The 14211-nt window shown below is 52.1% G+C and overlaps 1 protein-coding gene across 1 annotated transcript; it reads right to left on the reverse strand.

The window, feature by feature from the left end:
* Window positions 1-7: 7 nt before the first annotated feature.
* Window positions 8-13748, reverse strand: LOC119155829 (cytochrome P450 4B1-like). The gene is made up of 12 exons (XM_037404881.1): window positions 13253-13748; window positions 9184-9328; window positions 8477-8521; window positions 7820-7947; window positions 6144-6268; window positions 5874-6025; window positions 5208-5314; window positions 3502-3692; window positions 2827-2960; window positions 2119-2183; window positions 1507-1589; window positions 8-758 (listed from the first exon to the last, which is right to left on the reverse strand). The coding sequence occupies exons 1-12, from the start codon at window positions 13430-13432 to the stop codon at window positions 590-592; spliced, it is 1524 nt and encodes a 507-aa protein (XP_037260778.1). The 5' UTR covers window positions 13433-13748; the 3' UTR covers window positions 8-589.
* Window positions 13749-14211: the final 463 nt, after the last annotated feature.

Raw genomic sequence — 14211 nt, forward strand, 5'->3', positions numbered from 1 at the left:
GCTGCTGTTACAGGAATAATTACTGGTTTATTAACACAAAAATTACAGAATATTTTGCAGTTTAGGCAGAATTTCAAAGTTTTCAAAACTGGACTCAGTGCTTTCAACAAAACAGAAACACATGAAGTGCGAGAAGAGACAGGTCTGCCATGGGCTGTCCCTGCTCCAGGAGAGGAGGGCTGACCTCTAGGCACTGAGGAAGGTACTGATGGAGCAGGGCTGGGAATGGTTATGGATTAGGCCAGGACATGAGTGCAAAGGCCGGATTTGGTAAAAAGGAAGATGCTGGGACCTGCAGATGTTCCCAGGTCAGGTCAGCCCTTACGGCAGGGCAAGAGGGCAGCCAGTGAAGGGGCATGGCCACACCTGGCTGCTGGAGACTAGCGCTCAGAGCAGAGTGCAATGGGTCTGTGCAATGCCATCCAGGCTACCTAGGCCCAGGACACAAGGGGCTTTCAGCTGGTAGGAGAAGCACAGAGATCAGGAATCCTCATCCACAAATCCTGCCTTGCACCTTTTACCCCAGAGTAACGTTGTCCCATCATCAGCTTGGTCCCTCCCTCTGGCAAAGGCAGATTGTTTTCCAGCATCAGCCGATTTTCTTTAGATACAGGTGAATCCCATTCTGGGAGCGAAGGGTGATCCTAGGTATTTTGAAGGGAGGGTTGGCAGGGTCGGGCGAGAGCTCAAAGCGGAGCAGGGTCAGGGCCAGCGCCACTTTCATCTCGTTCATGGCAAACTGCTGCCCGATGCAGTTCCTGGGGTAAAACAGCAGCTCAGCCACTCCACCTCAGCAGTGGGCACAGCAAACCCACATGGTCAGATCCCAGCCCTCTCCCACCAGCACACAACCCTTCCCCTCTGCAGCTCTAGGGGCCCCAGGCAGTGTTTTGGGTAGCAAAAGCAGGGGCATGGGCTGAGCAGGGGGAATCTGGGGGAGCATCGGGAGCTCCTGGATGCATGCTCGGTGAGCATGGAGGAGGGATGGGGAAGCCAAAGGAGAGGCAGGCAGAGCCAAGGTGGTGGGTCTCCAAGCAGGAGCGGATCTGCAAAGTGTTTGCCTTGGTGAGGTAAGCACAGGGCGAAGGGAAGGACTGGGAGCAGGGGAGAAGGGGGAATCAAAGGCCTGGGGGGTGGGATGGAGGTCTCTGTATCAAGGAGAGGAGGAGAGCAGTGAGCCCAGGATGCTGCAGGCTCCCTGCGTGATGCCAGGACGATGCTCCACGGCTTTGGGACCTGGCTCCCTGTGCCCAGGCGAGGCCTGGCAATGCTGCCTTCTTATTTTGCCTGCTGCTATCAGAGTCCCTCTGGCATAAATGCTTTTTATATGCTCATGAACTGTTTAACATCGCAGGGCCAGGACCTCAAACGGTGGTCTCTGAAAGCACTCTGTGAGTGTTTCTCCAGTAGCAATTATACCAGCAGCACACACTTCTCGGGCTGAGCAGTTCCCGGGGATGCATGCTTTCTTTCCCCACTACCCCTTCGCTGTTCAATACACTTTACCTCATTCCAGCAGAAAAAGGCAGAAAGGCGTGAGAGTGTCTGCCTGAGATGTTCTCTGGGGAAAACCGCAAAGGGTCAAATACCTGGAAATTAAGAATACGCAGCAAGAAAAAGTGATTATTTAAGAAACACAGTACTGACTAGTATTTTCAAAAATGTGACACCCCATAATTTCTGAACAACCCCACCGGAGAGAGAATTTATTCTTAGATGGGCTGAAACTCATACACCAGACTCCCTTGCTTTCCACTGAGCCTGGCAAAGGTGTTGCCAGGATAAAACAGACACAGGTATGAATCCTGGAGAGTTGGGATTCAATTCTCCACCTGTAGGCTGAGCAAAAAATCATCTTTTTGCCTGATATTACAACAAGCTCTTCGGAGCACTTTGTCTTACTGTTTGTGCAGCACCCAGCCCTAATGCTGGGGTCTAACTGCCCTGTGCCGCAGCTGGCAGAGATTAACGCTAGGCAGTCACATCCCAGTGTGGTTCCCATGGGCAAAGTTGTTGGGAGCAAGAGGGGCTCTGCTCTCCTGCTAACAGGTGAAGGGGACATTGGAAGAGGCATAGCACAAAGGGGAAAAATTATTAGAAGGGCAAAAGAAAACTCACCAAAGGGTCTTTCCATACTGCAGGGTTTCTGTGAATGAGATAAATGCTTATTGCGGCGACACTGCCTGTAAAGCAATAGAGAAGAAAAGAGCTCATTGACAAAGAACCTAAAGGGAAAGTTGCAGCATACTCACACAAAGGTCTGACTAAATCATCACAGTCTTATCTGTCAACTGGAAACCTATGAGGGTTTTGTCATTGGCTTCAGAGAAGATGAAACATTTTCCATTCGTTTAGTTGTAAGCAGCCAAACGGTGGAAATGGGGAAGGCACCGGCACCATAGGTGCATCATCCCCCCACCAACACCGCCTGTCTGTGTGCCAAATCAGAGAAGGGAAGGAGCAGCACAGGGCAATTCAGTGCCGCAAGCTGGGATGGGACCATTCCCTGTCCCCCTGTGCCTGCAGTTTGCCAGAATGGGTGAACCATGAACTTGTGCTTGGCCGGGACAGAAGGGGCTTTGGGCACTGGCACAACTGCCCTATAGCGACAGTGGCAGGAAGGACATCACAGGGATGCTGCTGTACAGCCCAGACCTCAGTCTATCAACAGAAGGCCAACATCTGCACAGTCCTATCTGAAACATCTGCGCCGGCGAGGAGCAGGTCACAGAGGCAGGGCTGTTGCCTTTGCTCTGTGGCAGGCAGCGAGGATGCAGCTGATGTCCAAACGCACAATTTTCTGAAGCAGCAATGGGATTTACAGACCTTCTGGCAAGGTGCGTCCATCGGGGAAGGTGATGGGTTTGCTGAGCTGCCGGGACACACCAGGCACTGGTGGGTAAAGGCGAAGGCTCTCCCTGATGCACATGGTGCTGTAAGTCATCTTGCCCAGGTCCTCCCTGCCAGGACAGAGGCAGACTGAGGCCCACACTCCCACTGCTGCCCTGCACTGGGAGGTCCACTGCCCCATGGCCATCAGCCCCCTGCGCAGACCCCCTTGCAACAGATGGGGCATACGGAGGGACCCACAATGTCCAACCACAGGCTGCTGCAAGCTGGGGACCCCAGGACACTTCTGAACAACCTCTGAACATGCTCAAGTGCAAAGTGACAGCAAAAGGTGAAAAGCTGTGACTACAATGTCCTGTGGCAAGAAAACAGGACGGAGCAAAGAGCAATGTTGGCGGACCAGGTCTTGGCACGGCATCCAGCATGGGCCTCCTGGTCTGGAGTGGTTTTTCTTGTGTTTGCCCCAGTAATACAAGCCCTGAAGGGCAGGGAGGCAGATTTAGCTAAAGGATGCAGTATGTGCTCCACCCTATGAAGTCCCTGTGCATGCAGCAGCCTTTAGCACCCCAGCTTTCAAGCCTTGAAGGCATTGCTCACTTAGAAATGGCAGTGATGGGGAAAAAAGTCACCAGCTGAAAAAAGCAACCTTACCACTGAAGTGTCTCCCGGTGTCCCAGGATCCCCCGGATCTCCTCCCGGCACCGTGCCTGGTGCTCGGGGTGTGATGCCAGGCAGTACAAGAGCCAGGAGATCCCACTGGCTGTGGTATCATGGCCCTCAAACATGAACGTGTCCACCTCGGCACGCAGGTCCTCATCAGACAGTCCAGCTCCATTCTCGTCCTAACAGTCAGGAGACACTTTCAGTGGCCCATATATATATATATATATGTAAAATATATTAAAAATATAAAAAAATAGATAATAGAGATAATACAGCTAATATAGGTGATATATATATATTAAAGTGGCCCAGATATCACAGAATGGTTGGAGCTGGAAGGGACCTCTGGAGATCACCCAGTCCAACCCCCCTGCTAAAGCAGCTTCACCCAGAGCAGGCTGCACAGGATTGTGTCCAGGCAGGTTTTGAACATCTCCAGAGAAGGAGACTCCACAGCCTCTCTGGGCAGCCTGTTCCAGTGCTCTGTCACCCTCAAGGTAAAGAAGTCTTTCCTCATATTCAGGCGGAATATGTATTATTCTTGTATTTCACTTCATGCCTGTTGCCCCTTGTCCTGTCGCTGGGGACCACTGAAAGAGCCTGGACCTATCCTCTTGGCACTCGCCCTCAAGATATTTATAGACATTGATAAGATCCCTTCTCAGCCTTCTCCAGGCGAAACAGGCCCATCTCTCTCAGCCTTTCCTCACGAGGCAGATGCTCCAGCCCCCTCATCATCTGTGTAGCCCTCCACTGGGCCCTCTCCATTAGTTTCCCATTCCTCTTGATCTGGGGAGCCCAGCACTGGACACAGCACTCCAGGTGCAGCCTCACCAGGGCAGAGCAGAGGGGAGGATCACCTCTCTTGACCTGCTGGCCACGCTCCTCCTAATGCACCCCAGGATCCCACTGGCTGTCTTGGCCACCAGGGCACACTGCTGGCTCATGGGCACCTTGCTGTCCACCAGCATTCCCAGGTCCTTCCCTGCAGAGCTTCCTCCCAGCAGGTCAGCCCCATCCTGTACTTGTGCACAGGGTTGCTCCTGCCTAGGTGCAGGACCCTACAGTTGCCTTGGTTGAACCTCATGAGGTCCCTCCCTGCCCAGCTCTCCAGCCTGTCCAGGTCTTGCTGAAGGGCAGCGCAGCCTCTGGTGTATCAGCTGCTCCTCCCAGTTTGGTATTTTCAGAAATTTGTGGAGAGGGATCTCTGGCTCTTCATCCAGTTCATTGGTGAATAAGTTGGATGAAGGGACAGTGTAGACTCAGTAAGTTTATATATCTATATTTATACGTAAAATATATAAAATACAATATCCCAGGAGGGACCATTATATTATTCCAGCTATTGCAAAGCAGGGTGGTGATGCTCCTGGGATATGTATAAACAAAATCAATCTGTTTAGACTGAATTCAGGGCCCCTTTGCCTTCACTTATAAATTCCTTTATCACCCCATATTAAACCACCAGGACTATGAAATCCCTCTGCATGTTGTATTCCCCAATAGACACTACCAGCATTTCAGGATGAGAAATGGGATCACCTTAGCTTCTCCTCAAATGGGCAGAGCTGGGCCAATTAACTTTAATGGTGTGTGCAGTCCTAAGGGTCTCTGGTAGTTTGTGAGACCCTTGCAAAGACTGAGTGGCTTTTGCACCCTGCTGCCCTACCGCACACCCACTCCTCGCCACTCACTTTGGCACACAGCAGAATGTCCAGGAAGTCCAAATGTCTCTTCTTCTGGATCTTTTCAAATTCTCGTTCATCTTTAAGGGACTCCTTTCGCTCACGGATCACCTTGTCTGGGGAAGAAAGAGTTAAAGGTTCAGCAGAGGCAGGAGTGCTGAGCTGCAAACTCACCCTGTGAATGCAAAGTTCACCCAAGGGGGTGACCAGTGCTCAGTCCAATACGTGTGCTTCAGTATCCCAGGCAGTTTGGCTTTTTCAGCAGCATGGCAACAAATGCTGTGCACACTGCCATCCTTTTCTGCAAACTTCTTTGCCCACCACAGACTCCTCACCTACTTTACCCTTGCATTAAAATCATGCCTGGGCTGGAAAAGGAAAATCATTCCTTGCATCAGTGTTGCCTGCAGCACCCATCCTTTCTCTCAGGAGTCTGGCCATTTAACAGGAGTGTTCCCAAAGAGGAATGCCTCCGTTAGTCCAGTTTAATAACCCAGGAGCTGTGAGACCCCCTTGCTTCATGCCTAGATCAGACCACTGCTGCAAGCTGATGCTCTGCTTGGATCCCAGTTCTGAGCCTCCAGGCAGGATCATGGCGTGGGCAAAGAGGTAACTCTGGTCAGCCATCACCCACCCTGTTTGAAAGGTTTGGCAAAGGATGGAGGCAGGGGATACCTGTGTGGTCATGAGCGAGCTGGCAGACCTTCCTGAACTGAAATCCGTGGGGACTGAGCCAGTAAATGATGTCATTGTGGTAGGGAAAGATGCGGAGGCGCTGGTGCACCATGTGGCATAGGTTGTAGACCGCCTGGATGTAGGTGTTTTCCCTGGGGAGAGGGAGTGGTGGAAGTTTGTCAGTTTGGGAACTTCATGACAACCAACTTGCCCATTTCCCTTCTGAGGTGCAAACTTTTTTTGCCAGGGTTTGGGACAGCCAGCACTGACCTGCTGGTCTGGCAGTTGCTGTGACAACTGAAGGCACATTTCATGATGCTATCGAGAGTCATCAAGCTGACATGCTCAAAGAGCTCCACCGGTTTCCCGTCTGTGATCAACTGCTCCCATTTATCCTAGGGCACAAAGGAGACAGAAATGAGAAGGCAAGGGACAGTTCTGCACAATCTGCAGTTACCCTCTGGTTAAACGAGTGCTCAGCTAGGGATACATCCCAGAGAAATGGAAAGAAGAGACTCTAGTTGCTGTCAAAAGCCTGGAGAAGGGAAGCCAAGAGTGGGGTGGTTAATACAAGACTTGCCTCAGGCAGCTGCTAGTGTCAGATTCTGGCAGCGGTGGGCCCTGGTACACTGGACCCTGGGGCAAGGGCACCCTGGAGAAGCCCAGGATGGGTGCGTTCCTGGGTGATGGGGTGTGTTACCAAAGCCTGTCTCGGGGAGCAGCATGTTCCCTGCACAAGCGCAGTGTATGTCGGCACTGGGCTTCACCAAGTCTGTTCTCAAGCACATATGAGTTTGGTGCTTAAGATGCAAACTTCTGACCCAGGTTTTTCCTCCATCCCATGCTCTGTCACTGTGTTTTTCCAGCATAAAATCTAGGAGCTTTTGCTCAACTTTTCATATAGGGGATCCCTAAAGAAACTATAAATAGCGTCTCTCTTGCCTGGCAGACATGAAATGATGTTGAATCCTCTGTCCCTTCATGGCTGTAAGGAACCAGTGGACTCAAAAGCGGAGAAAGGGAGATGGAGGAGCACAGTCACATCTGAGCTCCTACAGAACTGGGGAAGTGGGCTCGTAGGGCCAGACTCGTGTCCTTAACACATACAACGATTGCCACCTGGTGGCATCGGCTCCCACAATAGGCACTGTGCATTGTCTGCAAGGAATGACAAACTGCCAGGGGCTTGTGTGCATTGCAAAAGCTCTCTTGGCTCTCCAGCCCCTGGCTCCTGGCTGCATCCTGGGCCAGTGGGAGGGAGGACAGTCAGGAACCATGTGGAAGTTTCTGGGGAGGCTGGATGGAGGGAGGCAAAGGAGAAAGAACAGATCCAGCATGCAGCCTCCTGCTGGTCCACGTACACAAAGCCTGGTACCCCTCACCTGTAATTCACACTGGTTTCCATCATGTCCAGCAATGATGGATGGGAGAACAGCGCAGTTTCACTGTGTGTTAGGCAAGGCAGTGATTGCAATCCAGTCATGGGTATGTTGACAGCAAATGATACCCTTTAACCTTAGGTCACAGTAAAGCTCTGTTCCAACCTTTTTATTTTGGGGGGTTTATTATGAACCTTTATTTACTTCAATTCTTCATTTACAAAAACACCTTACAAGAAGTTGAGGTTGGGATTGCGAGATCATGCACAGTTTAGGGATGGTAGTAACATTAATCCTCAAATCTCAGCCACAGAGCCCAAGGCAGTACCAGAGACATAGCCCCTGCAGGGAGGTTCAACCTGCTCATTCCTTCCAACTCACAGGCAGAGGCAGGGATTTGTGGTGCCTCGGAAAGCCTGACCACCAGGACACAGCCTGTCCTTACAACTACCAGGTTGTGAGCAAGGGTGCTGCAAGAAAACTCTGCTCCAGCATTTACCCACTACCCAGTCAGGATCAGGGAAGAGAAAACAAGGCAGAGAGAGGAGCATCAGATTTGAGTCCTACCAGCATCACGTTAGTAGACTCTGCCATCAGGGTCACGTATGGTTTCAAGACGTCATAATGAAACCCTGGAGTCAGGAGTTTTCGATGTTGGTGCCATTTTGGCCCATGTAAGATCAGCAACCCGTTCCCTGGGGAAACACAGGCAAGGCATGTTTTGTTGGGCACAAGCAGGCTGCTTTCACCTGCCTGCGGACACAGCCTCTGCCTGCGAGGAGCATGATTAAATCCACTGTCTGAGCTGCTACGAGACAGTATTTCCAAATGTTGCCATCAGCTCTAGGGTTCCCAGGGCTGAGCAGAGCCCTGCTCACTGAAATGATACTGCACTGCCTCCAAAAAGAAACACCCACACAGATGGAGATGAGAAGTTCAGATCAGCAGATGCATTCTCCACCAGTCCTCCACTATGAGCTTCTCCCCTTTGCTATCTATGGACGTATAAGTGGTTCTCATTTATATATATGACTATGTTTGAACTTTCCTTCCTCAAATCACAAAAAATGGCATTATTTAGCACCTTTTTCAATAAAAGTAATGATTTCAGGAAGCTTTTAGCTATAACTGCGTCAAGAACCAAGTACAATGCTGTTTATTTATAGCATGTTCTTGACTAACTTCAGAATCATCCCTGGTAGGCAAAGCCCTGGGAATACATACCGATCCATGGGACAAGGTGTTTATAACTGATGTTATCCTTGGGATCTGTAAAAAAATCACAAAGAAAGAGAAAAGAAAATTGTAAATGTTTCAGTAGCATCAACACACTGGTTTGCAACTGCAAGCTCCCTCTGGGCTCTCAGTTTTTGTTAGGCATAAAGCAGAACTGGTGGCATCCCTGCAGAGTTCATCAGTATTTCACAACAAAACAACACTGCCTGGCCCAGCAGCAAGAAACAAGTACAAAAGCAAGCGCCCAGACTGGAAAAAATATCATATTGGTAGTCCAAAGTCTGTGCTGTGTGATAAATGATTAAACTTCCCAGACGACACTTTTAAGCACCTTTCTCTCTTGATGCACTACAGATACTTCCCTGCAGTAGGAGCCAGGGCTCTAAGCCAAGAAAATAGCTCCCAGCTGCCGCCTTCTCGCTGGGGTTGGGCACTAAGAAAGCAACTCTTCAAGGATCACTTGAGGAAGTTTGATTTGCCAACAAGTGATCTGGAGGGGCCCTGGTCAGCCCTGGAGCCCTGTGCCTGAAGCAGCCAGGGCACGGCATGAAGGAGGAATATCTCTCCGTGCCTTTAGATGGTTTGTGCAAGGCAACCCCTCTGTGAAACCCTGCCTTGCTGTGCATTTTTAGGTTGGGATGGGAAATCTGCAGGCTGTGGTTGTTGCTCCACAGCTGAAGGCATCATCTCCTCACCTCCTCTGGCCAACACAGCCTTGGCATAGTCGGGATCAGTGATAACCAGGAATGCTGAGAAACTTCCGAACCACACAGGGTGAGCATATAGGTACTTCTGTGCCCATATCTCCACCTTGTCCAGCACCTCCTCCTCCTTGAGGAACTAATTGTGGAGAAGTAAAAAGAGAAAGAATACACAGATTCAGAGAAAAAAACCAAATAAACTCCCAATACACCGTCTTAAAAAGCTCAAGGTCTTTCTACATCATAAAACCAGGTAATGGCAAACAAGGTGTTGTCCCTCTGAGTTTACAGAACATATGAAGTAGAGGTGCTTGCTACTTTTAAACCTCATATAAAATAATGCTTCCTTATCACTTGGCCCTAACTATGGAGAATATCCTTAGGGACAGTGGTGGTGCCTATCAGTGCCTGTATGTTATCTGCTCTGTTTCCATGGTCACCCCCGAGAAGATTCAGATTTACCTCAGACAGCATCTGCATTTAGTGGTGCGCAAATACGTTTTCACTTGCACATGGTAGAGCAATTAATACCCTGGAGTCACAAGAAAATACAGCAGCACTTTCATGGCAACCAACAGCATCGCTGCTGTGTTTGCCCTGGTGCAACGATGCCTCCTGACCGGGAAACCCGGGCCACAGCTTCCTCCAGCCGTTTAGGTGGAAAAGGCCAGTGTCCAGGTAAAATGCAATAGAATTAGTCCAAAGTCACCAACAGAGTGTACAGAGGAGGGGATGCTGGTTAACAATGTTAGATTAAGATTTCATTGATTTCCAGGAATTGAATTTAATAGGCAATGAAGAGCTGGTGCTCCCAGAAAGGTTCATCTCTGGTCCTTGGAAGCTGCACCCTGAGGAGCAACGTGAGCACCAGTGTTTGTATAGGCAGCACTGGCAGGTTCACTCTCTGAAAGTGATCACCATTTTATTGCATTTATAGCCAGCATCGTTGCATATTAAACAAGGCAACGGCCAAAGAACAAGTGGAAAGACCGATGGAAAGATCCAAAGTCAGAAACAATAAAAAAAAGATCACAGAGACAAGACTGTGAAGAATTCTCTTTTCTTTGAACAGAAACTGCTCTGCCACAATATGCAAGGGGAAGGATTTAGTAAGCTAGGGCTGACATAGCTGCTGCTGCTTTGACTTGAAGCTCAAAGTTTCATTACATCCACACACTGGTGCAGAAATCGGCCACAAAGTCACCCTATCGATTGAGTCAAGTGAATATTTGCTCAGTCGCTTTGGTGCTGAGTTAGCTCAGCTCAGCTTTTAGTTGGCTAGTGTTTCTCAACCCGGCAGATGGCTGGTGCTCAAATGATCGCCCATGTCAGGCTTATCTTGGAGAGGATGCGCAGGAGCTGTGTAGTGTCTACCTGGGGACTGCACAGGCTGTGTAGGGGCACATCCAGGCTCTGTGCTCCAAGGCTGAGCCCCTGTCCTTGTGGGCCAGGCGGGTCCCTGCAGCATCTCTCATGTGTCTCCTGCATCCAGCAGAATGATGAACTACATCCGGTTATAACTTATGGTAGAATGTTATCGTTCAACTTCTCTTGCTCACGTTCAAGGTTTTGGATTTATTAAAGAGAACCATCAGTTTTTCTGGTTGCAGGGATCAAGTTTTGGAGTAAAAGGAGGCAGCATCCCCCAGCGCCCACCTCTTCAGCAATGCCAGCAGAAGCGGGGCTTGGCATGGTGCCTTTAGCTGAGTGATATTTGAACATGTGAAAGTCCCTTTGATATGGCTGCTTGTGCTTCCTCCCGTCACAAAATCACAGAAAGCATAAATGGAAGTAATTGGGAGATGCTGAGTAAGCCTCACTGGCAGAAGTCCTAACGCTAGAAGCCTTTTCATCCAATCCTGTTTTGGGGGCGCCAGCCTTGGTTCAGGGTCAACTGTCCCTGAGCTGGCTGAGGGTGGAACGGGTTTATTTGAGAGGAGAGGTTACCCCCAAGGTGAGTAACCTCTATTTGCTGTGCCAAGCACTCCTGGAGCAGCCAGAGGCTGTAAAGTGCTACAGGCTGCGGAGGAACAGGAAAGGAAAGCTCCTGCTTCTTAACAAGGGCTCCAGCTACCAGGCTCTGCAGGGAAGACCACCACTTCTACGTCTTCCTCCCTTGGGGGCTTGAAAAAAAAAGTATAATCCCCACGCAGGTCTAAGGAAGGCCTGATCTCATGCTGAAATGCAAGTTTTGAAGTGGATCCAACACTAAAAGCATCTGGGAAGAGGCGCTTAAAGGCGCTTTTAATGACTATGCATCGATAGCAAATGAAGCAGAAAACACGGGAGCTGGAATGTGAGCATGAAGCAGTGCCATGCTCAGAACCAGGCTGGCTCTCCTCCAGCAGCTGCCTGGACAGGGCAGATGCAGGCAAAGGGCTGCCAAGGAACTGACAGCCCCCCTGCGCCCATGGGGCAGCGACCCTGCTCCTCTGCTTCCCACCAACTGTGGCCATGGGAAGTGGGTTCAGCCAGCTCGCTGGCACTCTGGATGGCACTCTGGCTTTTAACTAAGTTGTGCTGCTGCAGTGAGGCTGAACAGCTCTACACAACCTCTCCTGATACTTTAATGCAATTTCTACCAAGTGATTCGGATAAGCGGAGCCTAATACCTAAGAACTCTTTAAAACAAAGTGATGTATTCCCAGAAGACCACCCAAAGCATATATTTGAGATACTAAACAGGTCTGAATCAAAACTGGCAATTAATAATTTTAAAGCAACAGAAGAGGAAACGTCAGTGCTCTCCCTGAATATAGCTCTCAGGTCACCCTCCGAGGTGCATGTAAACTTTGTACTCAGTATGTGCCCAGAGTGTTGCCAGTTTCCTCACTGGCTCAATGGACTGCTGGGCTCTGGGGAATTCAGGAGCATTTAATCAGCAAACGATTAAATTTGCCAACAGGAATTCTTCAGAAAATACCACCTGTGGTAAAAGTTGAGCCATGAACAACCCAGCCACGATGGGACACAAACAGTTAAACCCTATTCCAAGACAAATAGTCACCACTGATAAACAGGCAAACATACTTCATTTATTGCTGTTTTAAAGTCTAACTGGCAGCGCAATGAAGCCCTGACCTGGCCCATCTTCATGCTTAGGTTGCCAAAAGACTGCCCGTCCCGTCCAGCATCCAGCACAGGAAAATTGGGGCGGCCATGGCACAGAGACGAGCCCTGGGAGGTCCCATCCAGATTTCCCAGCTACTTTTCAGGGCGCCAGTTATTCAATGCGCCACAGATTTGGCCAAAGCAGGGCATCAGCAGAGCCCAGGAGCGGTCGGGGTGATTTTAAGCAGGCTTTAGCATGCATGGAAATGCCTTTTGCACCAGGCAGCTCAGTTACTCCTTAGGAAGCTGCCAGTGAGTTGTGGAAATGTTTGCCAAGGAGGCGGTCACCCCGATCTGTGCGGGCAAGTGCATACCTTGGGGATCAGTCACCCGCACCACGAGTGCCCGGAGCAAGGCTTGCTTCTTGTGTATGTGGGTTTAGTTAGTCATGGCTGTAACGCAACCTTAAAAAGACGCGTGGCCCCTGTGCTGGATGCTATACCTGGGATGCATTTTGTGGCTTCAGTGTGACTCGGAATGGCCCGTGCGCTGCCTGGCCCACCTGGCCGGCCGTGGAGGTGACACCAGGTGGCAAGGGGCAGAAGATGCCCTGGGTGCTGGCAGTGGCGCGCAGGTGCTCAGCGTGGCGGGGGCTGCTGCTGTGGCCTTGCCCTGGCTTTCACAGGAGCACAGAGGTGACAGCAGAGCCCACCCCGGGACAGAGCTGCCTCCAGCACCAATGCCGGGCTACATCCTGGCCCAAGCCACCTTATATTATCGTTTGCTTTACTTGCAAGCCAGCTGCCACCTCTTTCCACCACGCATTTTGCAGCGGCCTGCCTGGGCAGCTCTCCAGGCATCGCACGCTGAGAGCGCGGTTTGGATGGCCAAGGAAAAGGATGCCCGTCTTTCCCTTCCCCAGGGACCAGGAGAAGCAGCTCTCCTAGAGCAGAGGGACAAGTCCCACCGGCAGCATCCCCCCGGCCGCTGTGGGAAGCGGCTCCCGCCCTACCTCCTGGACGTGGCCGAAGAGCCAGTGGGTCGGGTGGCCGGGGAAGTCGGCCAGCGCCCGGAGCAGCTCCCGCCGCCGGTGGTACAGCTGGATGGCCTTCAGCAGCACGCAGGTCAGGCAGAAGACGGCAGCCAAGTGCAGCACCCGGGAGACATCCACGCCCAGCCAGGAGAGCTTCATCCCCCCGGCGCAGGCGGCGACCTGCCGCCCGCCGCTACCGGCTGCCTGGGGCGGAGGCCGGTGTCACCTCCCGGGGGGCCCGGCAGGCACCGGCCGCGCCCAACCAATGCCGGGCGGCGAGGCAGGCCCGGAGCCGGACGGCTGCCAAATCACGGCAGCGCTTGTTGGGAGGGGGCCTCGGGGAACGCACCGCTCGCCCGCCGAACGGGCCGGCGGCTGCTGCTGCCCTTCCTCCCGCCGCCTCGCACCTCGGGGGCCGCCGGCGCCGGCCGGGACGTGGGCTGAGGCGGGAGAGGAGCTGCCGCCCGCGGGCGGAGCGCGGCGCGCCGGGCATCGCTGATGCTTGCCCGCCCCCGGCCCGCCTGCCCGCCCCGCCCCCGCCCCGCCGCTTCACGTCACTCCCGAGCCCCGACCGTCGGCCCGCGCGCTGCCATCGGAGAAAACTGCGAAGACCGAGCGCTACCGGGGCTTTTAGGGAAGAAAAAAAAAACCTAAGAGCCCGGCTGCGGGAGGGTGCGCAGCGGCCATCCCACCGGGCGCGGGGGCCGGCTCTGGGAATGCCGCTCCTTCGCACGCAGTTCTCAGGCGCTCGGTGCGCACAAGCCCGGGGGAGCAGGCAGGTGCATGCCCTGCGCTGCCGGCCCCCGAGGTCCCCGCCACCATTCCTGCCTCCCAAGGGTCCGCTCATCCCCATCCAGCCCCATCCGTGGGGCTGGCGTTTCAAGCCGCATCTTACAGACGGCCAGGACCGCATCGCCCTCGCCGTTAGCGCAGTGGGT

Source organism: Falco rusticolus, chromosome 11, assembly GCF_015220075.1.
Source record: "Falco rusticolus isolate bFalRus1 chromosome 11, bFalRus1.pri, whole genome shotgun sequence".
In the NCBI taxonomy this organism is placed as follows: domain Eukaryota; kingdom Metazoa; phylum Chordata; class Aves; order Falconiformes; family Falconidae; genus Falco; species Falco rusticolus.